This window comes from Macrobrachium nipponense, chromosome 2 (assembly GCF_015104395.2).
Source record: "Macrobrachium nipponense isolate FS-2020 chromosome 2, ASM1510439v2, whole genome shotgun sequence".
NCBI classification, from domain to species: Eukaryota; Metazoa; Arthropoda; class Malacostraca; order Decapoda; family Palaemonidae; genus Macrobrachium; species Macrobrachium nipponense.
The window spans coordinates 34,396,153-34,418,351 of NC_087201.1; the positions used below are offsets into that span (position 1 = coordinate 34,396,153).

A 22,199-nucleotide genomic window follows, 5' to 3' on the forward strand; every position below is an offset into this window, starting at 1 on the left:
TGAGGGCGATATTTCTCTCTCAGTTCCTCAGGTGTGGCAGCGCCACAGTCTGGGGATCTGCACCATGTTTGGTTGGCCTCCCTGACACTCCCTCATTCCCAGGCCTAGTGTCGCACTTCTCTGGGACTCCTGTAACTCGTGTGGCAGTGGCAGTGACATCGACAACTGAACAACGCATAGGTTTGCATCATTACCTACAATGGTGTTAGCCATCACCCAAATAATGTGACTCGTGACTCCTTCAGTGGTGATTGGCACTCAACCCCATGTTTCCCCACCCCCTTGCCACATTTGTTCTTACTGTACCAAAGGGCCCCCTAACCCAGGGTTTCCTTCGGGTGATCGGAGCTCCTGTTGAATTCCCTCCTCTAATGGAAGGAGCTCTTGCATCTGCTCCTGCTGTTCCTTTCATTCCTTGAATGGGGGATCTTGCCATCATCCTGAGGAAACTGGCAAAGAAGATGAGAGCTCGTCAGGTGTCGTCAACATTAGCTTTGTCATCGTCTGTTGCCTGCTCTCCTTCTGTTGCCTCCTTCTACTGAGGTGACAGTTGGGTCTTCCATTGGCTCTTCTGTTCCTTCAGGAAGGGGAACCGTTACACTGTCCCCAGGGTTTAGCATCATGGGAGCCACTCGAGCACAATCCGCAGTTTTTGCACCTGTTGTTAGTTCTAGAAAGTCTAAAGCTTATTAGTCGGGTGCTCATTCGCGAGCATCCCCAAATGCTCACAAATTTTCAGATTTGTGTATATCCGAGTTGTCGATGTTCAGTCTTCTCAACTTCACAACTCAGGTGCAAGACTTAAGACACAACTTTGAACTAAAGACACGGCTCAAAGCCCTTGACAAATTGCCCGACAATACAAACATTCTAAACAAGATATAGTAGTACATAGTAATCAACATAATAATCAATTATATTAAACCGTTATATAATGAATATAATGCCAAATTCAAAAATTCATAATATTAGAAAATATCATGGAAAAATTATGTATATCAAGCTTGTCTACAAATACATCTATGAAAGAGATTTGGCAAAAAATAAGACAAATTAATGGAAAATAAATAAGCCACTTAAGAAGTGCAGTACACTCGACAAGAAAACTGAAGATACAGTTTTCATTAGCTTTCGTTCATCAAATTTCCCATTTGTTTTTACTAAAAAGACATAATATCGCTAAATTTAATCTAGAATATGAAAATACATTGCAAATTATATCATATTAGTTAAAACTGCCAAACAAACCGTTCAGATACTTAAAAACACGATATATGTCCAAAGTAATTGGAATTTCTCAGATGGATTCGTTCATAGAGATCTGGTAGATAGGATGTGAATTTCTGATTGTAGTGCTATGTATCACGACGACAATATATACTAGTTTTCCTTCATGAACGGGGATATTATTGTATCATTGTAAGTGGCGAATGCAATTATTTTTAGCTTCTGCAAACTCATGTTTGTATTCCAAAGCGTTTAATGTTAGCTGACGTCAATGGCAGCCAATGTTGCTAAGGCTAAGGTAGGTTGAGCAAATCTAGTTGCATCCGCAAGAGCGTTTTCTATGATGAGGAGGAGCCCTAGAACTTTGAGCGGGAAAGCGCAAGTCACTGGATACTGGCTTACGTAACGGATTTCACACTGATTACTTTGACGTTGACATGGATGGAATGCTAGTTGCTGTTTACAAAGTTACCATCTTTAAATATAAATCTTTATCAAGGTTAAAGTAGCATGTCAGCTCAAAGATTTTCTGGCTATATGCTCCCATTACAAAGCAGATCGTAAATGCATTTCTTTGCTGCGAGGCTGAAAGATCTCCCAACACATCAGCATCATTTGCACGATATAAAACTTTAATTGCCTGTGCAATACATATGGAGTTATTTGTGGTAATAACTATTTTTATTTAACACAGCTTTTTTGGGAATGATTTGTGGATGAAACCCGATTTTCAAAATTACAGATTATATCAAGAGAGCAAGATTGACCGCAGCCTGTCTAAAATTTTCCACGTCTTTTTACAATCTTTGAATGTTATGGCAACTGTCGAATGAAATCAAGATTAGGGTATGGATTTCTTAGAGAATTAACTTGAATATTTTGATCCTTCAAATTTTATCTGGCATAGTGCAGCACGATCTTGGCAGTCATATCACCCTGTTTCCCAGGTATCTGTGCACCGACTCACCGCTCTCTCCCCGTCACAAGTCCGTCACCAATACTATAATTTCTCTCTCTCTCTCTCTCTCCACTTCTAAAACATACTTTAAAAATATATATATATATTACCACTCAATCTCCCAAAGAAAATACTATAATGAAATTAAGTAGTTATAAATAGGCCTAAGCGTTCACGTAAGCAGATTTTGTTCTCTCTCTCTCTCTTTTAAAGCACATTTGAAAAAATATTATCACTCAATCTCTCAGTAAATATAATGAATTAAGTATTTCTATAGATAGGCATATGCTTGTGCTCTCTCTCTCTCCCCCACTTTTGAAAAATTTGTAAAAAAAATATTGTCACTTAATCTCTCAAAGTAAATTTAATGAATTAAGTATCTCTATCGATAGGCATATGTTTGCGCGCCCTCTCTCTATCGTCATAATATTTCATTCTTTACTGTATTGTTCCTCACGATTTCCACAAGTACTGACCAAATTTTAAAACACTTTCTCTCATTGTTTAAGATCCTTCTTCAATTACGCAATGAATGTTACGTCAGTTTAGTGTCAAACATTACTTATAAGTAAGGTTTCACAGTAGGTTTTAAAAAAGGATGATCGATATTCTACCCTGAACTGACGTTACCAAATCAACATTAACCAATAATATAGAGCCTGTTTCTACATTCAAGTATAAATTATTAAAGGACCTCTACAGAATCTTTATGGTGTAAAGTTAATGGAAATCTAGAAAGCAACAAATGCTATGATTTTGAAGCTCCGCCCCTTTCTAGAGTTGCCAGGTGTGGCATTATTGAACACTATATGTCCGAAGATTTAAAAAAACTGTATCTTAACATTCCTTGCAGAGTGTACATAAACCAAAATGGGAAATTGTCAGGACCCATATAAAATATCAAATATAATTGGGAAACACTTTGAAAACATAAGTGCCTACTCCAATCTAAATGAACATTTTGTAAAAGTAACCTACCAAGTAATTACTTAGCTAACGATTAGCCTCGCATGGCATCCTAAATTAAAAAATTCGCGCGCGCGACTGTTGCAGTGCGTGGGTGACAGGTTCCTCCCACTGCAACAGGAACTCGCAAGCAACCGAAGCCAATAGCGTCATTCTTATTCATGCCACGCAACCAACAAGATGTCTTGCTTCCAAGTTCATGATTGCCGATTTTTTTCTATTGCTTGCTGAAGTTGGTGATGTACCTGCTTTAGTTGGTTTTTCATCCTGCATTTAACTTGGTTGTTTTTACTGCGTTAGTTTTTCTCTTCTGTTAGCTCAGAATATTAGTATGTCTGACTCTAGTGCCTCCAGTCTTCGCTATTGTAGCGAAGGTTACAATACTAGATAGACCAAGCTGTGCTATGATGCACACACCAGGTGCAGTAAATGTAGAGGACAGGTGTGATATTAGGTGATTTTTTTAGAATCTTTCCTAAATAGGTTAAGAAAAGAACAGGATCAGGAAGGTGGCCGCTAGAGCCAAAAGTAGGGCTTCTGTTAGTTGGGAATCTTCCCCTAGACCTAAGACAGACTCATGTCTGCCTCTTCCTTCTACTCCTGGTAATAATCTTTCGCCTATCCTCAGCCCTCCTTCTCTCCCTCCTCCCACTCCAGTGCTTAGCTCCTATGCCTCCGAACCCAATGCCATTGCCAGTCTAGAGTATAGGATTAACTCAAAGTTTGATAAGAAGTTTAATCTGGTGTTAAGTTCTGTTTCAGAGTTGGGGGCATCTCTTAACGTCCTTATGGACAAAGTGGAGAAAGTGAGCAGTGATGAAGTGCAAAGTGAAGTGTCAGTGGAGGAGGTGGTTGCCCGTCCCATCGGCTCTCCTAGACGAAGGTCACTGTCCCACTCCCCTGCACCAGGGTGAAGACATACCGGAGGTCCAAGGGAGGCTAATGGGTTTTGCCCACGGGCTACCTGCCCCTCTGTTGGTTCTGCTGTAAAGTCCCAGGACATGACCGGCTGCCTTTGGAAAGGCATGTCTGTGAATGTGTACTGTTTATCATCCCGTTCTGACTTGGAGTCTGATCATGAGTGAGAACGCTTCTAGGCCATCATGTTTGCTTTGGTACAGTTGCCGTCTCATCCATGCGATTCTTCTGTACTGCTGTCTCCCAAGGACTCCAAACATTAGAAGCTCCATGCTCCAGAGCATCTGGCTAGGCATGAAGCACCCACTCCCAAGAGCCCAGTCCCAGGGGCGTTCCCATTTCCAGTGACCGCGCGCCCACCACTGGCTCCTGCACCACCAGTTCTTGCTCCCACTTTAACTGCTCCTGTGATGTCTGCTTCTGCACCTGTACCTGCTTTGGATCTGCAATTCACAGTCCCTTCTGCATCAGGACATATAGCGCATCGGCAACAGCAGACCTTAGTTGTAGAATCAGATGACCCCTCTCTTGCACCGCTGAAGAGCCAGCTAGCAGAGATTCTGAGTTACGTCAAGAAAGCTCCTCCAGCGGAAGTTTCCTCTAAGAAGGCTGACAACCTTTCACCAGTTTCTTCAGAGGACGAGGAAGGTGAAGGACAAGATTCTACTCAGTTGATGGCATACAAGGCTTTACTGCGTTTCCTCCTGAAGAGCTATCCAGGGTTTTTCACTTCTTCTACTCCTGCCTCCTTGTTCCTGGTGTCTAAGAATTAGTTGGAACTCACTCTCCTTCCCAAGATGGACCTTTCCACCTCCTCCAGGAAAGCTATGAAGGTGGTCAAAGAGTGGCTCTCGATGAAGAGAGACAAGAGAAGGCGACATTCGCTCATCTTCCCTCACATCTTATCAAGAGGTACCATAGGCCTTATGACACTGGAGAAAGCCCCTCCCCAGGAGTCACTACCTCCTCCCAAGGGGACTTCTCTAGTCTCACTGACTCTGCGCCTTGCAGACTTTGCCTCAGCCAGAGTTTTCTACTCCTTGGGGGAATTGGACCACCTCGTCAGGAGCTTGTTTAAGGTGTTTGAGCTATTCAGCTTCCTCGAATGGATGGTGGGCGCTCTCACCAAGAAGATCGAGAACGCCACAAGGATGGTTGACTCAGTTTCAGCAGACCTTTTGAGTGTGGTTTCTTGCATGGATAAGGCCGTCCGAGACAGCACAGCAGAGCTTGCATCTCTCTTCACCTTTGGGCCTTTGAAGAAGAGGAACCTTTGGTGTTCTTTTGCTTCAAAGGGAGTTCTGGCCTTGCAGAAGGTAGCTTTGCTTTTCGTGCCTCTTGACCCCTCCCATCTCTTCCCACAGGCCATGGTAGAAAAGATAGCTGTAAACCTGCGAAGTAATCGACTCAGGACCTTCTGAGTCAATTTTCACGTTCTAACCCTTCTTCGTCGGCACCCTTTAGTCTGAAGTTCATCTCTCTGCTCCAACAGCACCCCTTTAGTGTAAAGAGACCCCAGTCTCATCCTAGACCCTGCTCCAACTTGTGCTTCATTCAAAGTTGAAGGCCATTCATCTGGGCCTACATCAGTTTGCCTTGCCTTGTACGTACATGCTGACAACACCACGGCCTTGTCTTACATTAAGAAACGGGGCCACACACTCCATTTCCCTCTGTCAGATGGCAAGAGAGCTCCTGTGGGCTCATCAGCATCAAGTAACACTTGTCACCTGGCGGAGGCAAGTGCTTCCCACCGAATGGATTCTGGACAACAGGATTTGCTCCGACTTGGGAAGATTGTGGGGCAGATCCCTAATAGACCTGTTCACAACATCAAGGAACAACGCCCTTCCTTTCTTCTGTTCTCCATTCCCAGATCCTCGAGCATGGGCAACAGATGCACTGCTGATCGATTGTTCAGGCCTGGATCTTTACACCTTCCCACCCTTCACCGTGATCAGGGAAGTCCTGAACAAGTTCATGGCCCACAGCAACATCTCAATGACCCTTCGTCCTGCAGCTGCCACACCAGCAGTCCCTGTTCGGGCACCAAAAATTACTGTGGCAGGATCACAAGCAAAGCAAAGAAAGCAAGCAAACTTCCCACAGTTACATTAATCATAATGGCTGACTAAATTTTCCCACAGCCACACTTTCCCCTTTACGTACGTTACTTTTTACACACAGGACAATTGGCTAACTGAAATACAGAACACACAAACACATGTACTCATCTCAGACTCCTGACACTCATGGCTAGGCTGTACTGTCTGCTGGATATAGCTAGGCTAGGCTAGCCAGACACAACCACCCCGAGAATCACAACACAAAACTGACAAACACCAAAACCGCACAACAACTCAAAAAAACAACACCCCAATCACCACACAACAACTGCCAAGAGCTCGAAAACAACCACCAAATCTTACCCCAACTCCAACCCAACACAACAAACCACCAACACTGTCCCCAACCGCCAACTCACAGACACCAAAATGCACAACCAACCCAGCGTTGCCGCCTTGACCACAGTCAGTGACTCAGTGTGGGTAAAATGACTAAATGTCAGTGTTGCCAATAAAATTGCATTCACTTTTTGCCTCCATAAATGTCAAACTCTACTATCAATAGGAGATGAAAATTCGATTTGACTTTACGATTTATCTTTTTTTATTATTTAAGGGTTGAATTTTAAAGAATTACATTTTGTATATATTATGTTTATAGTATTTTTATGTATCAAAGCTTAATTATAAAAATTTAAAGCAAAGTTATAAGTGTGGTTTTTTACCATAGTGTGGCCATAGAGAGATGCCAAATAGCTATTTGACCACGTTATCAGACAAAAAACCACAAAATGGCAACACTGAACCAACCTCTTCAACTTCACCACAACCAGATAGACACACGCACAACAACTTTACAACACCAAATCAATCAAATCCCACAATACCACTGACCCTCAATGGACAAAACCAATGCCACTTCCTGACCTCACACTTCCTCACTTCTCATGAGATGAGTTCCATAACACACTACTGCCCCTGATAATCTCGGCGATCGCCACAACAGACAACAACTTATACACTTACGCCCACCATCAAACCACTCCCATTTATTCCTCCTGCTATTTCTCTCTCTCTCTCTCTCTCTCACGCAACCCTCGGAGACGTTGTCAAATTTAAACTGTCCTCCATATCACTTGGCTCACCATTTGTACAACAGTCCCACTCCTTTATCTTTGATGGGAACCACATACACAAATTTGCTCATGTGATCCACCATTACAATCATTCCCATGTGTCCTCTCGCAGTCTTTGGTAAAGAAACACAGTCAATCACAATAATTTCAAACAGCTCTTTCATCTGAAGTTGTAACACAGGCAGACTCGCTTGCACACGCTGATACTTTCCCCTCTGACATTTTTCACGTGTAACGGCTACATCTTTACAAATCTTACTTAACCCAGGTGCATACAATCTCTCTCATGTATTCCCATAACTTATTCTTCCCTATGTCCCCAAACGAATCATGGACCAACAGGCACATACTCACGGCCGATTCAACGGAAAACCGGCACATACACTCCCCTGTCATACATTCCTCCCTGGAGCAAAAAGTACACTGCATTTTTGCACACTACAAACCGTCTTGCAACTCTCGTATACCTCCAACTCGTACGGCCAATCTTCCATACGCAGTCCTCCCAAAATGCATTCTTGCAACTTATCTCCAAGCACCTATCTTGCATTTCCTCAATTTCTTCCTCACTCAACAAATCATTCTCACTTCTAGCAATATCAATCATGCCCATAAAGTTCGCTACAAATACACTGCTATCTTGAATCCTTACTATCTTACTAACCCCCTTTCTAAGATCCTCATTCCCTTACTGTGGCAGGATCACATGCATCCTCAAATACTCTATCCCTATTAAAAATCAAGCCGGCATGTCATCTTCCCCAATGACTATAAAGTTATGTACCACTTCCAAGCCCCCTAACCTAACTTTAAGCTGTACTTCTTCCCATGCTAGAATATTTCCCTTTCCTAACCCATGTATTCTTACACTTGTACACTGCCTTTTCACTTCCCAATTGCATCTCAAGTTCATTCACCACTGACCCACTCACTACGGAAACTTGCGCTCCCTCCCCCACCCCTCCCCGTATCAACTAAGCTGCATTACCCTCTATCATTCACTCTAACAAACGTCACCATTTTCCCTTGAATTCCATGCATACACACATTCACTAACGCATTGACCTGGTTATCCATACCACAAGCATCCTCACCACATTCCTCCTCAGTTATCTCCTACTTTCATCCCTCTAATTTAAATCCCCTTCACAATCCCCTTGCCTGACTAACCAACTACAACCATGTTCTCCATACTGAATTCTCAAATCCCCATGCTCACTATTTGTAGTTAGCTTCCCTCTATACTCAGTTGGTCTGTCCCACCCAAAATACAAAAACACTTCAATCCCAAACAACTCCGCTACCACCAACAACAACAGCGACAACATCTCTTCCCCACCTTGCTCCTCCGTACATGTCCCTTCCTTCTGCACATCACTCATCAACATTACTCGCAGGTCATATGCATTCTTGGACAGTACCTCAACCAGGCCCTTACTCTCCAAATCTTTCAATGCCAAAAACAAACAATCACAAACTCTGTCATCTCCCACAAAACTCTCTTATACAACCAAACTCTCAGGTACTCTATCTGGATCCCAATCGCTTTTCCTGGGTTCATTACCCTTACCATGCATCCTTGACTTCGTATCTGCAATCACATTTTTACTCCCCGGTACATACTCAACTTAAAATGAAACTCACTCAAATCCTCGGTCATTCTTGCAACCCTAGCATTCACACTTTCTTTCTTAATCATATAAACTAATGGCTGAGGGTCCGTCCTTATAACAAATTTATCCCATATAAGAAGACTTTCAACGCTTTACTTTCACTACGCTTTATTAAAGGCCTTACTCACATATGCTATCACTTTCAATTGATCTTCCCCATTCACCTCTTGCAACTGCACTAAACATCCCCCCATGCTAAACTTACTAGCATCTATAGAGCTCAAGGCTGCTCGCATCTTCGCCATAATACGGGAAAGCCACGGTGATATCCCTTGCAGCCTCCTCTTTTAATCGCTCAGACACACTCCATTCGCTCATCCCACTTCAATTTAGTGCAATTTCTCTTCCCCGTCCATTCAGTCGGCGGCTTTCCTATCCCTGAACAGTCCCTAACAAACTTCTTTCCAAACTCAATCAATCCCAAAATACCTTTAACTCCCACACGGTCCGAGGACGCGGAAATTCTCTTACCTTTTGACCAAACTTTTCACTCTTCCTTACACCACTTGCACTCACCATATGCCCAAGGAATTGCACCTCCCCTACCAACCACGTACATTTCTCAAGCTTCACTTTCACTCCAACCTCTTCCAAGTGCGCTAGTAACTCCTTATTCTCTCAACAGTTCCATTCGCAATCAAAATATCTTCCATAAGCACAGCCACCTTCTTTCTATCAAACCCAGCCAAAACTACATTCATTGCCTCTGGCACAAAAAGATTATCAAAATGCACCAGTGTTGGTTTAAGACGATAATTTCTTTCTTTTTGGACCTTCCCTGATTTGTTTCTTTTCTCTGTAACACATGGTTCCATTGTTATAATGTTTGAATCTTCTGATTGGTTTTTACTTTTTTGTAGAATTTCTATGGGCCCTGACAGGTGTTTTGTATCAAATAATTTATTTGGAACTGGATGTTCCTTTGCTGCATTATTACCTTCAACAGACTGAGGGAGATTCGGAGATAAACTTCCAGTCATCAACTGTGCCGAATTTTGTCCATCAAGGGGCCCAGGGCTACTAAAAACTTTAGGCATATTTATCATAGAAAGGAGGGAAATAAAAAAAAACTAATACATTCTGAAAAGATATCGTTGGCTTATCGTGAAGTTAAATCTTTCACCAATGGCACAAGTGAGTAATGGCTCCCAAATGTCCGCATCCCTACCCTACCCCAAAAAGGGGATGGCATGACATGATTAGTATGGCCCAAGTGTAAGCAACACCCACTTGGTAGAATTAAGAGGCTTACGATAATACAATTATCCCAATCCTAATCATGTCATGGGCATGGGCAAACTGGACAGAATGCCAAGAGTTCTATTCCTAGAACCAGGCCCCCATGGAATCCGTGGTCCAGCACCTCAGAATAGTTCTGCCTGGAAAACCAGGTCCGAACATTGTCAGGTAGATGATGGATCTACCACAGTTCTCACTATTTAGCTTCGGATTTAACTTCAATCCAAGCTATGGTATGTTTTCTTATTTATTAGATATTGAAAATCTTGACGCAAGCAGAAAAATCCACAAATATTAACCCAAAAATGTATAATGTTATTTGGGACTCAAGTTCGAACCTAGGAAGAAATTCCTGAGGATCAAGAGCCCCCTCACCACGTCAAGGTGGTTCCAAAATGAGGGGGTGTTAACCTGTAAAAGAAAGAAAATATGATTTAAAAAATAAGGATACTCAAACACCAACCCCCCCCCCCCCCCCCCCACCCACCCCACCCCAAATCTTCATCCGATAAGCTAGCAAAGGACGATCGAGAAGAGGAAATACCGGAAGAAAAACAAAGGACAAACCTCCGAAGTTCCCCTCAGTAATTTCCAAAGCGCAAGCTTAAATTTCAAATGAATATATAATCTTGTCTTGCCCTGACGTTAAAGGGCGAAAATATGTAATAGGATACTAGCAAACCCATCCCACCAACCCCTTAACATATGAGGTAGAAAGGCGGCTGGCAAAGATATCACAAAAGTGAGTTTGTATATTAATTAAAGTCATTTAATTATTACCATCAAACACAATATACATATATTCATTTGAAATAATAAAAGAAAGTCCTCACCAAGAAAATCGTGATTAATGGTATCGTGAAAAAATAAGTACACTATTTTTTCCATGCCTAAGTTCTGGCTGGCCCCACATACGTAAAAAAATTCCACAGATACCAATTGGCTGCAAGAACGAGATGGTTCTTGTTCTAGTAGCATTATTCTTGTCAGAATTATTATTTCATGGATTTTGAAGCCTGTAGAATGCCCACTTGATTGTTAGATTGTCTTAATTTTAACTTATCAAAAGGAAATAAGTCCTTATGTTAACTTTCGATATTACGAAAAAATTACTAGCTCGCCGTCCCACGATCCATTATCAACGTCATGAGCAGCGCCCTTCTCTCGAGAATCGAGAGATCCCAACCGAGGCACCCTCTTAAGTTGAGACTACCTTGACGGAGTTGCGCATTTCCAACCTCCTTCTCTTCACTAAAACTCTCGTGCAGGTTAGGTAGTAACTGGGTCTCTGAACTTAGGCTTTACCTTGATCCAAATGGCAGGGACTATAGTGGTTTGGTCCGCCACTGGAATATGTTTGGACCTTAAGGATATTGATGTGATTCTACATCAATATTTATTGAGGCAGGACTACCTATGGGGACTTACCTATGGAATCTGGGGAGGTATAGTCTCCGCAGTAGGACTCTCAGCAATTTATCCTAATTGCCCTCTAAAATAACATGAGTGGGGATGATTGCATACTAGCTATGCCCTCGGTCCTATCAAGCGGGTTTCGCTTACACTTGAGCCAATCATGTTATGATAGAGCCATCCCTTCGGGGTAGGGTAGGGAGTGGACATATGGAAGTTGGTCTCTGCTATGTGTCTTTGGTGAAGGGGAAGTCTTTGAGAGGAGACCCAGTTTTTTCCATGACTTGCAGTTGGTTTCTCTGTAATTTAAAAAAAATGAAAATAGACTATGGAACCCAATCCTTTGGAAAATGTGACCCCTTGACAGTAAATTCCCATCTGACCATGGATACGAACAAGGACACCCTTTTGGACGCTTCAATCCAAAATATATCAACTATGGAGCCTTTTTATTAGGCATAAAAGCTTTGTCAAAAGAAAATTCCAGCCCAGCCCTTCTCTAGCTTTATTTGATTCACATTTTGGAAAGAAAGGACAGTTGGACAAGATTTTTGTGACAATAGATAGTGAAAACAATTCCCCCAGATATAACATATACCCTTTTTGTTGATGACCTGTCGATTTCCTTTGCAGCATCAAGGATGGCAGTGGCTGAACGCCGCCCTCAGCTCTGCATTGATAATATAGTAAAATGGGCTGAGGTTAATGGTTTTAGATTTTCTGCCAGTAAAACGGTAACTATGCACTTTTGTCGTATAAGGGGAATCCACCCTGATCCAGATCTATTCATTCATAGGCAGAGAATTCCATGTGTTTGTGAAACAAGGTTTTTTGGTTTGATTTTTGATAGCAAGCTGACCTGGATTCCATATCTGAAATATATTAAGGCAAAATGCTTGAAAGCAATGAATTTGCTGAAAGTCTTGTCTCACACTTCGTGGGATGCAGACCGAACTCAGATGTTGAGATTATATAAAGCCTTGGTCTTTTCAAAATTAAGTAATGGGTGTGAGGTGTACACTTCTGCGAAGCCAAATAGCCTTAAAAATGCTCAACTCAATTCATCATGGAGGAATACGGTTGTGTACTGGAGCATTTAAATCATCTCCCACCGATAGCATGCTTGTAGATGCTGATGAGGTGCTACTGGATCTTCATTACAAGCATCTGCTGGTTCGGAGCTGGTATAGATTCCAGAAGCTACCTAAGTCTTTAACCAGCATTTGTATGAGAAATGAAAGGCATTGGCAGAGTTATGAAAATCACCCCAAGCAACCTCATCCATTCGTTTTTTAGAGTCAATACCATTGTTCATGAATTAAACATGCCAAGGATCGAGATTTTACCAGCAAAATATTCAGTTAGTCCAAAACAGAATTTTCCAGTGAGGCCATGCGGTCAATATTTTTAGAACATTCCTTGCAACATGATGACTCCACTGCAGTATTCACGCACGGCTCAAAGTCAGATGCTGGCATCGGCTTTGGTGTAGTCTTCCCTGATGTAGAGAGGAATGGCAGGTTATCATCTGTTGCATCAATTTTTACAGCAGAGTTATATGGAATTTTAAAGGCTTTAAAGGAAATTTTAATTCGAAATTAAAGTAATTTTATTATATATTGTGACTCAAGAAGTGTTCTTCAGTCACTGGAATCTTTTAACCCTTTAAACCCTCTGATTTTAGATATATTGGAATGGCTGCTTTTACTGAAAAGAAGAGGGAAAGAAATAAAGTTTTGTTGGGTGCCTTCCCATGTTGGGGTGGCTAGGAATGAGAAAGCTGACCAACTTGCAAAGTCTGCGGTCAACTCCCCAGAACCCACAAGAAGCTTACTACCATATCAGGATTTGTATCCTCTAGTAGTAGTAGGTCAGAGAGTTAAAAAATGTTGGCAGTCCCAGTGGGAGGATATTTTAACTAATAAAAAAATGCGTAGTATCACGTCATCAGTGTCTCCTTGGTCATATCCATATATGCCAAGGAGACAGGAAACGATGTTGTGCAGATTGAGGATTGGACATACAAGACTCACCCATGGGTTCTTGATGTCTCGTGAAAATCCTCCGTTTTGTGAGAGCTGCTCTCTGCCCTTGACTGTGAAACATTTGTTGATTGAATGTCCCAGATTCAGGAATTTGAGACATAGGTTCCTGTCTTGGGGATGTGATAGAGGAGGTAATTTTATCCTATCTACAATTCTTGGAAAGGATTGTAATATAGAGCAGTTATATATCTTTATGAGGGAGTCGGGTCTCCTCAACAAAATTTAGATTGTATAATAGAATATCTATGTAAGAGTTTATATATTTGAACAAATTTATTCATATAAATATATTTTTAGATTTTTCATATTAAGTTAATTTTAGATTTAATTCTACTTTTTATATAAATTTATTTCTGTGTCAATAACCGAGATGTTGTGACACCAGCTGTGCTGTCTTAGTATATACATTTTTTTCTTTTTAATAGTTTTACTGTTTTGTGATCAATCACAATACTTTTTATCGGAATAATATTTTTATTTTTATCAGAAATTTATTTTATTTTTTAAATAAAATTTTTGTATGTCTCTCATAAAGATAAAGGTATTTTGAATGTTGTATGATATATAAAAGTTAAAAGATCACATTTAGTATTCGGCGTCGGTTACCCTGGTAGTTATGACGCCAGATAACTCACAATCAATCAATCAATGCATTGTAACTCAGAAATCTACTTCCCCTCCTAGAATCAGGTTCTCTTAACCACCTTCTTGCTTCTACTCAAGAGACGTAGTTTCGCAAATATATTGTTACTGTTTTCATCATGAGTTTGAAACATCTCCGCCTTTATACCCAAAGAAGATACTGACTTAGAAATTATCATCGCAATCTCCGACGAGGGTGGGAAGTATACAACACGATACTTGCGTATAACATCGCAGGTCTAAATAAGCTCACAGTGCGCCTCGTTATACAAGGCCTAGCACTACACATATACAGCTAAATTACCTGACTTTGCATCAATATTTACTGCTGAATTACCAGCCATAGTCTCTGTCCTAGATTTAGTTCTTCAAAGTAGTGACACTAATTTTGTCAGATACTCGGATTCTAAAAGCACTTTAGAAGCTATCAAAAAATTTAATAGCTTTCATCTGTTAATCCAAACACTTCAGGAGTCGGTTTTCCGTATGTATTGTCTGCGTAAGTCAGTCTCCTTCTGTAGGGTCCCTTCTCACGTGGGTATTCACGGAAACGAGACTGCAGACAGGGAAGCAAAAGCTGCTAGCGCCTTCAGGAAAGTGCCTCATACAGACCTAAAAAGTCCTATTAGGTCTTATGTATTAAGTGAATGGAAAGAAAGGTGGACTTCTCCTCTTCTTGCCCCCCTAGATGCTGACCCCTTGGCATGGGTAGGGGGCTTAAGGACCAGCAGCTGGGCCGTGATGCCTGGTGGGTTGCTTTCTCACTGGTCCTTGGGGCCCAGCTGCTGATCCAACTAAATTAGTCAGAACTTTTCCTTCTTTTCGGCAAATTTTTTCATTCTTACTACATCCTTCTCCTTCAGTGTAATATATATATATATATATATATATATATATATATATATATATATATATATATATATTCTTTTTTTTTCTTTTTTTTACTAGCATTTCGGATTAATTAGGTGGAAATTTCCACCCTTGCTTAAATTTACTGGACCTGGTAAACAGAAAAGATATCATAGCTGGGACTGGGTTTTATATCTGAAGCTAAATATGTAGTGGGAACCGTGGCAGGACCATCAACTGCCAGATAATGTTCGGACCTGAGTGATATCAGGCGGAACTATTTTGCAGGGCTGGACCACGGATTCCAGGGGAGTCTATTTTTGCGGATAGGACTCTCGGCATTCTGTCCGGTTTTCCCATAATGTGATTAGGGTGGGGATGATTGTATTCTTGTAATACTCTCAGTCCTATCAAGCGGGTTTGGCTTACACTTGGGCCACTCTAATCATGTTGTGCCATCCCCTGTGGGGTAGAGTAGGGACGCGGACAATTGGGAGTCGGTTCTCACTTGTGCCATGAGTGGAAGAATAAAATACACGAAAGGCTAATGATATCATTTTAAGGTTTTCAGGTTTATTTATCTTTTTTTTTCTTTGATCTTTATGACAGAAAGGAATAAAGATTCAAGTACCCCTGGACCCTTTGATGGTAATGAATCGGCACCGTTGATGACTGCAGGAACCTCCCCTGGCAACCTTCCTCTGGAAAAATCAGAAAAATCCTTCCAGTGTAATTACATTGAAACCTTTTGCTCCAGTACTGAGCAAAGGGTAATTTGGTAGGAATAGTATAGTGTCAGAAATAGGACCTTGAATGTTTGAAAATTTGTTCGATAAATATTTGACTTTTGATCTGGAAGACACTAATTTTGATATCTTTTTATGTATATAGGGATATTGTGAAATGTTGTGGCCGAGAGCCTAAGATATTTTCTGAGGGGCGAGGAAAGCTGACAGTAGAATCTGCCTTGGCAAAAGAAAGTGATAAACTGAAAACAATATCGCATCTTGGAGGAGTTAAACTGGAGTGTGCAGTACATGATTTTTGGAATTACTCCCAGGGGATGATATATGCGCCCCAGCTTATGACGTACTCTGAAGAAAAGCTAGTAGAAGAATTAAAAGATCAAGGCATAATAAGAATTGAAAGAATGAAGAAGAAGATAAATGGAGTCCTTGTCCCACTCCCCAATTTGATTGTTACATTCAATTCCAGCCATTTGCTTAGCATAGAAAAAGCAGCCGGGTTACGTTTCAAGGTCAAACAATATATACCAAGACCGAGGAGATGTTTTCATTGCCAAGAATTTGGACATATGTTGGGGTCTTGTAGACAGAAACTGCAAGGGAAGCCTGCCACTTGTGTCAAATGTAGTGAACCAGAGCATGGCATATGTAATAAGCAAGCCAGATGTATATATTGTGGAGACAGTCATCCATCATCGTCACTTACCTGTGATGTATACATCATGGAAAAAGAAATTCAAACATTAAGGGTAACTGAACGTATCACATTTAGAGAGGCAAAAGAGAGAGTGTTGAATCAGTACGTTATACTAGGAATATCTTTTTCTAGTGTTGCTGCCAACCAAAGAAGGAAAACCAATGTTACCAAAAACAATGTAAGTAAAAAACCTGTAACGACCTGTACTCATGCATCTTTGGAGGAGGTGCCAGTGATTGTTGGTGCTTGTGCCTCTTTGGAGGCTGTGCCAGTGATTTCTGGTGCTCCTGCCTCTTTGGAGGCTGCGCCGGTGATTTCTGGCGCTCCTGCCTCTTCGGAGGCAGTGCCAGTTGATTCTGGAGACTGATAACCCTCTAAAACGGAAGACAGCCTTAAACAATCGGTCTCCTTCCAGAAAAAAAGAGCAAGGTTGTAAGCTGAAAGCTCTTAAGAGAGGCTCCAATTTAACAGCCTCTAAAGGAAAGTAAAATTCATTAATTTTCTCCAGTGGAACTGTCAGGGATTAAGAGCTAAATGGGAAGAACTAAGGCTACTCATATCAGAGGTGTCTCCTGTTTGTGTAGCTCTGCAGGAGACCATGATTGGTAATGATACGTGCCCCAGCCCACGAGAGTATACATCCTATCACTCCACCTATAATTTAAATATTGGAAGCCATGGTGGTGTCGTTTTGTATGTTCGAAATGACACCCCACAAAATCCTATTAGTATTCAATCAGCATTGCAAGTGATAGGTGTGCAGATCCATTTGCAAAGAAAATATACAGTATGCTCTCTCTATCTACCACCTAACGAAGTCTTCTCCATCAATGAATTTAAATCTCTTATTCAACAGTTACCACGTCCTTTTGTTATTTTGGGAGATATGAATAGCAGAAATCCTTTTTGGGGTGACATCGTCACCAATCAGGGAGGAAGATGCTTGGGTTCCATCATAGAAGATGAAAATGTGGGGATTCTCAACTCTGGGGAGTCTGCACATTTTCATATTCAAACAGGCATATTATCAGCTATTGATTTATCTATATGTAGTGATGATTGCCTTATTGATTTTAATTGGAGAACTATAAATGATAGATTTGCCAGCGACCATTTCCCAATAGTGGTGAGTGTAGCATCAAGCCCGCCATCATCAAGGCTATCTAAGTGGAACATTGGTAAAGCTGATTGGTCAACATCCAGGAGCACAGCTCAATAGATGACTCTGCTGATGACTTTCCCTGTGTAGATGATGCTCTTGACTTTTTGAATACAATAATGTTCTCAGCTGGTCTTCAATCTATACCCAGGACTTCGGGCAAATTTGTCCGCCGACCAGTTCCCTGGTGGACTCGTAAATGCCAGGAAACTCATAGAACTATGAGATCTACCTTCACCAGATACCGCAGACGAAAATGTGAGTATTATCGTGTAGAATTTCGAAAAGCGAGAGCCCATTTTTGCATGGAAATCAAAAAAGCACGAAAAGAATCTTGGACAATATTCATATCTTCACTAAATTCAAAAACTCCTCTGACTCTAGTTTGGAAGAGAGTTAGAAAAATAGCAGGCAAGTTCATTCCTTGTCAACCTCCAGTTATCAAGGTCAATGGTTGCGAGGTAGCAGACCCCCAGTTAGTGGAAAATGAGTTTGCTAATCATTTTGCTAATGTTGCGAAGAAAAATTATGATAGACCCTATTCAGCTCAAAGACAGGTAATGGAACAGGTCGAAATTGATTTTAATACCTCAAGACATGAGCAGTACAACGCTCCTTTTACTATTGGAGAATATGAATCAGCCTTGAATAAATGTAATGAATCAGCTCCTGGGCTGGATGATATAACATATTCAGTGATTAAGCATACTCCTGAAAATTCCAGACTTTTCATATTAAGCCTAATTAACAGAATTTACCGAGATCATATCTTCCCCAAGCTTTGGGAGAAGTTAAAACTACTGCCATTTGTGAAACCTGGAAAAGATTCGTTCAAGACAGAAAATTATCGTCCTACTGCATTGACATCTTGTTTGTGTAAGATCATGGAAAAAATGGTGAACACACGATTGATGTGGTACTTGGAAAGAGGTAAATACCTTTTGCTTGCTCAGTGTGGTTGTCGGAGTATGTACTCCACAACTGATGTATTGGTACGAATGGAATCTTCAATATGTAAAGCTTTTGCCGACAAACGGCATCACATCACCGTTTTCTTTGATCTAGAGAAGGCTTATGATACAACATGGAGATATGGCATTTTAAGGGTCCTTTATGAATATAACCTTAGAGGCAATTTGCCCCTGTTTATTAAGACTTTTTTTAAAAAATGGGATATTTCAGGTTCAGGTTGGAGCAACATTGTCAGATGTGTTCAATCAAGAAGAAGGAGTACCACAAGGAAGTGTTTTAAGTGTAACCTTGTTCGCCTTGGTAATCAATGGGGTTTCTAAAATAATTCCCCCAGATATAACATATACCCTATTTGTTGATGACCTGTCAATTTCCTTTGCAGCATCAAGGATGGCAGTGGCTGAACGCCGCCTTCAGCTCTGCATTGATAATATAGTAAAATGGGCTGAGGTTAATGGTTTTAGATTTTCTGCCAGTAAAACGATAACTATGCACTTTTGTCGTATATGGGGAATCCACCCTGATCCAGATCTATTCATTCATAGACAGAGAATTCCATGTGTTTGTGAAACAAGGTTTTTTGGTTTGATTTTTGATAGCAAGCTGACCTGGATTCCACATCTGAAATATATTAAGGCAAAATGCTTGAAAGCAATGAATTTGCCGAAAGTCGTTTCTCACACATCGTGGGGTGCAGACCGAACTCAGATATTGAGATTATATAAAGCCTAGGTCTTTTCAAAATTAAGTTATGGGTGTGAGGTGTACACTTCTGCGAAGCCAAATAGCCTTAAAATGCTCAACTCAATTCATCATGGAGGAATACGATTATGTACAGGAGCATTTAAATCATCTCCCACCGATAGCATGCTTGTAGATGCTGATGAGGTGCCACTGGATCTTCATTACAAGCGTCTGCTGGTTCTGAGCTGGTATAGATTCCAGAGGCTACTTAAGTCTTTAACCAGCATTTGTATGAGAAATGAAAGGCACTGGCAGTTTTATGAAAATCACCCCAAGCAACCTCATCCATTTGCTTTTAGAGTAAATTTTATTGTCCGTGAATTAAATATGCCAAGAATCGAGATTTTACCAGCAAAATACTCAGTTAGTCCCCCCTGGAACTTTCCAGAGGTAAAATTTTGTAGATATTTTAATTTTACCAAGACAGAATTGTCCAGTGAGGCCATCCGGTCAATATTTTTAGAACATTCCGTGCAACATGATGACTCCACTGCAGTTTTCACGGATGGCTCAAAGTCAGATGCTGGCGTCGGCTTTGGTGTAGCCTTCCCTGATGTAGAGAGAAGCGGCATGTTATCATCTGTTGCATCGATTTTTACAGCAGAATTATATGGAATTTTAAAGGCCTTAAAGGAAGTTTTAACTAGGAATGAAAATAATTTTATTATATATTGTGACTCAAGAAGTGTTCTTCAGTCGCTGGAATCTTTTAACCCTTTAAACCCTCTGATTTTAGATATATTGGAATGGCTGCTTTTACTAAAAAGAAGAGGGAAAGAAATAAAGTTCTGTTGGGTTCCTTCCCATGTTCGGGTGGCTGGGAATGAGAAAGCTGACCAACCTGCAAAGTCTGCGGTCAACTCTCCAGAACCCACAAGATGCCTACTACCATATCAGGATTTGTATCCTCTAATAGGTCAGAGAGTTAAAAAATGTTGGCAGTCCCAGTGGGAGGATATTTTGACTAATCAAAAAATGCGGACTATCACGTCATCAGTGTCTCCTTGGTCATATCCGAATATGCCAAGGAGACAAGAAACGATGTTGTGCAGATTGAGGATTGGACATACAAGATTCACACATGGGTTCTTGATGTCTCGTGAAAATCCTCCGTTTTGCGAGAACTGCTCTCTGCCCTTGACTGTGAAGCATTTGTTGATTGAATGTCCCAGATTCAGGAATTTGAGACATAGGTTCCTGTCTTGGGGTCGTGATAGAGTAGGTAATTTTATCCTAGCTACAATTCTTGGAAAGGATTGTAATATAGAACAGTTATATATTATCTATATGAGGAGGCGGGCCTCCTCAACCAAATTTAAATTATACATAGAATGTTTATGTAAGAACTTATATATATGAAGAAAATTTTTATAATATATTTATTGATATTTTTATATGAAATTTATTAAAAATTTAATTTTTTCTTTTTATTTTATTTCGGTGTCAATTACCCAGATGTGGTGACGCCAGATATAATACACAATCAATCAATCAATCCTCTTCTTGCCAATAATAGTAAGTATAGAAATATTAGGAAAAATATACTGGCGTGGCCTTCGTCATTCCAGCTTGACAGACGAACAAAGGTTATTTTAACGAGTTTAAGGATTGGGCAAACTTATTTAACCCATCAGTTTATTTTAGAAGGAAGCAGCACCCCCGTGTGTGCTTACTGTGACGAGATACTAACAGTGGAGCACATTCTGATGGTTTTCCCCAGATATTTTAACCAAAGGGAAAGATATTTCTAGGGTAAATCACTCTCAAATATCTTGGGAGATGAAGCAGATATTTCTGCTCTCATCTCCTTTTTAAAGTGTATAAAATTTTTTAATAACATTTAGATAATCATTTATATATCATATACAGATTTTTAAAGACATTAAAAATATAAAGTGTAATGAATGACATAATATATATTAAAAATAGTTTATTTTATTTATTAGTCACATTTATTAGTCATTCATTACGGCGCTGGTTGGCCTTCTTGGCCCCAGTTCCTGGGCTTTAGCCCTAAATATCATACATACATACATACATACATACAAATAGAATAAAAAAAGAAAAATGCTTCGGTGCGTCCGTCTGGTAGCATAGTACAGATGACTCCCGTCTGAAACCCTCCGGATTCTTGGACGTGTGAGACCTTATCTCGGCCGTAGTCAAAGGGTTTAATGCCATTGGTATTTTAAATAAGATTTAATTTTTACTCAATCTTTTAAGTTTAATAGGTTTTACGATTGTCTATTGATTTTTTTCATGATGATTTCCCTTTATTAATTTCATTTTATGAGATTTAAATGAGTTTTTAATGCTTTTATTTCAAGTTCCTTAATTTTGTCTTTTGTGTATGTATGTATGTGTGCATGAATGCATTTGTTTGCTTGCATATACATATACTATATGCATCATATATTCCATTGTAGTAGTGTCAATAACCATTAGCAGTTGCGACGCCAGATGATCTTTAATCAATGAATCAACAAACAATCTATAACTTGGACCACACACGTGATTGCAATCCACCCTCAAAATTGGTAACGGTGTCTGCCTGCCGTATGTTTGCCTCTCGTGTTGAAGGGCTTTAGGATAGTTTGATGATCTAATGATGTATATTTAGGGCTTTAATGAATGCTATTCTTACAGTTAATTCGACACCTCTCTCTTTCAGAAGGGTGCCTTTATCATGTGTGACATAGGACAAACCTCAGCTCGCTCTATCGTTCTTTGCTTAAACCTTCCAAAACCC

At 40.5% G+C, this 22,199-nt stretch overlaps 1 protein-coding gene across 1 annotated transcript; it reads left to right on the top strand.

Moving 5' to 3' along the window:
* Positions 1 to 16,195: 16,195 nt before the first annotated feature.
* On the top strand, positions 16,196 to 16,942 carry LOC135221156 (uncharacterized). The gene has a single exon (XM_064258980.1). It carries the CDS (start codon positions 16,196 to 16,198, stop codon positions 16,940 to 16,942), a length of 747 nt encoding a protein of 248 aa, XP_064115050.1.
* The last annotated feature ends 5,257 nt before the right edge of the window (positions 16,943 to 22,199 follow it).

What these genes read in the sequence shown, in the direction of transcription:
- LOC135221156 (XM_064258980.1), top strand. Translation starts at nt 16,196, where the DNA reads ATGATATATGCGCCCCAGCTTATGACGTACTCTGAAGAAAAGCTAGTA.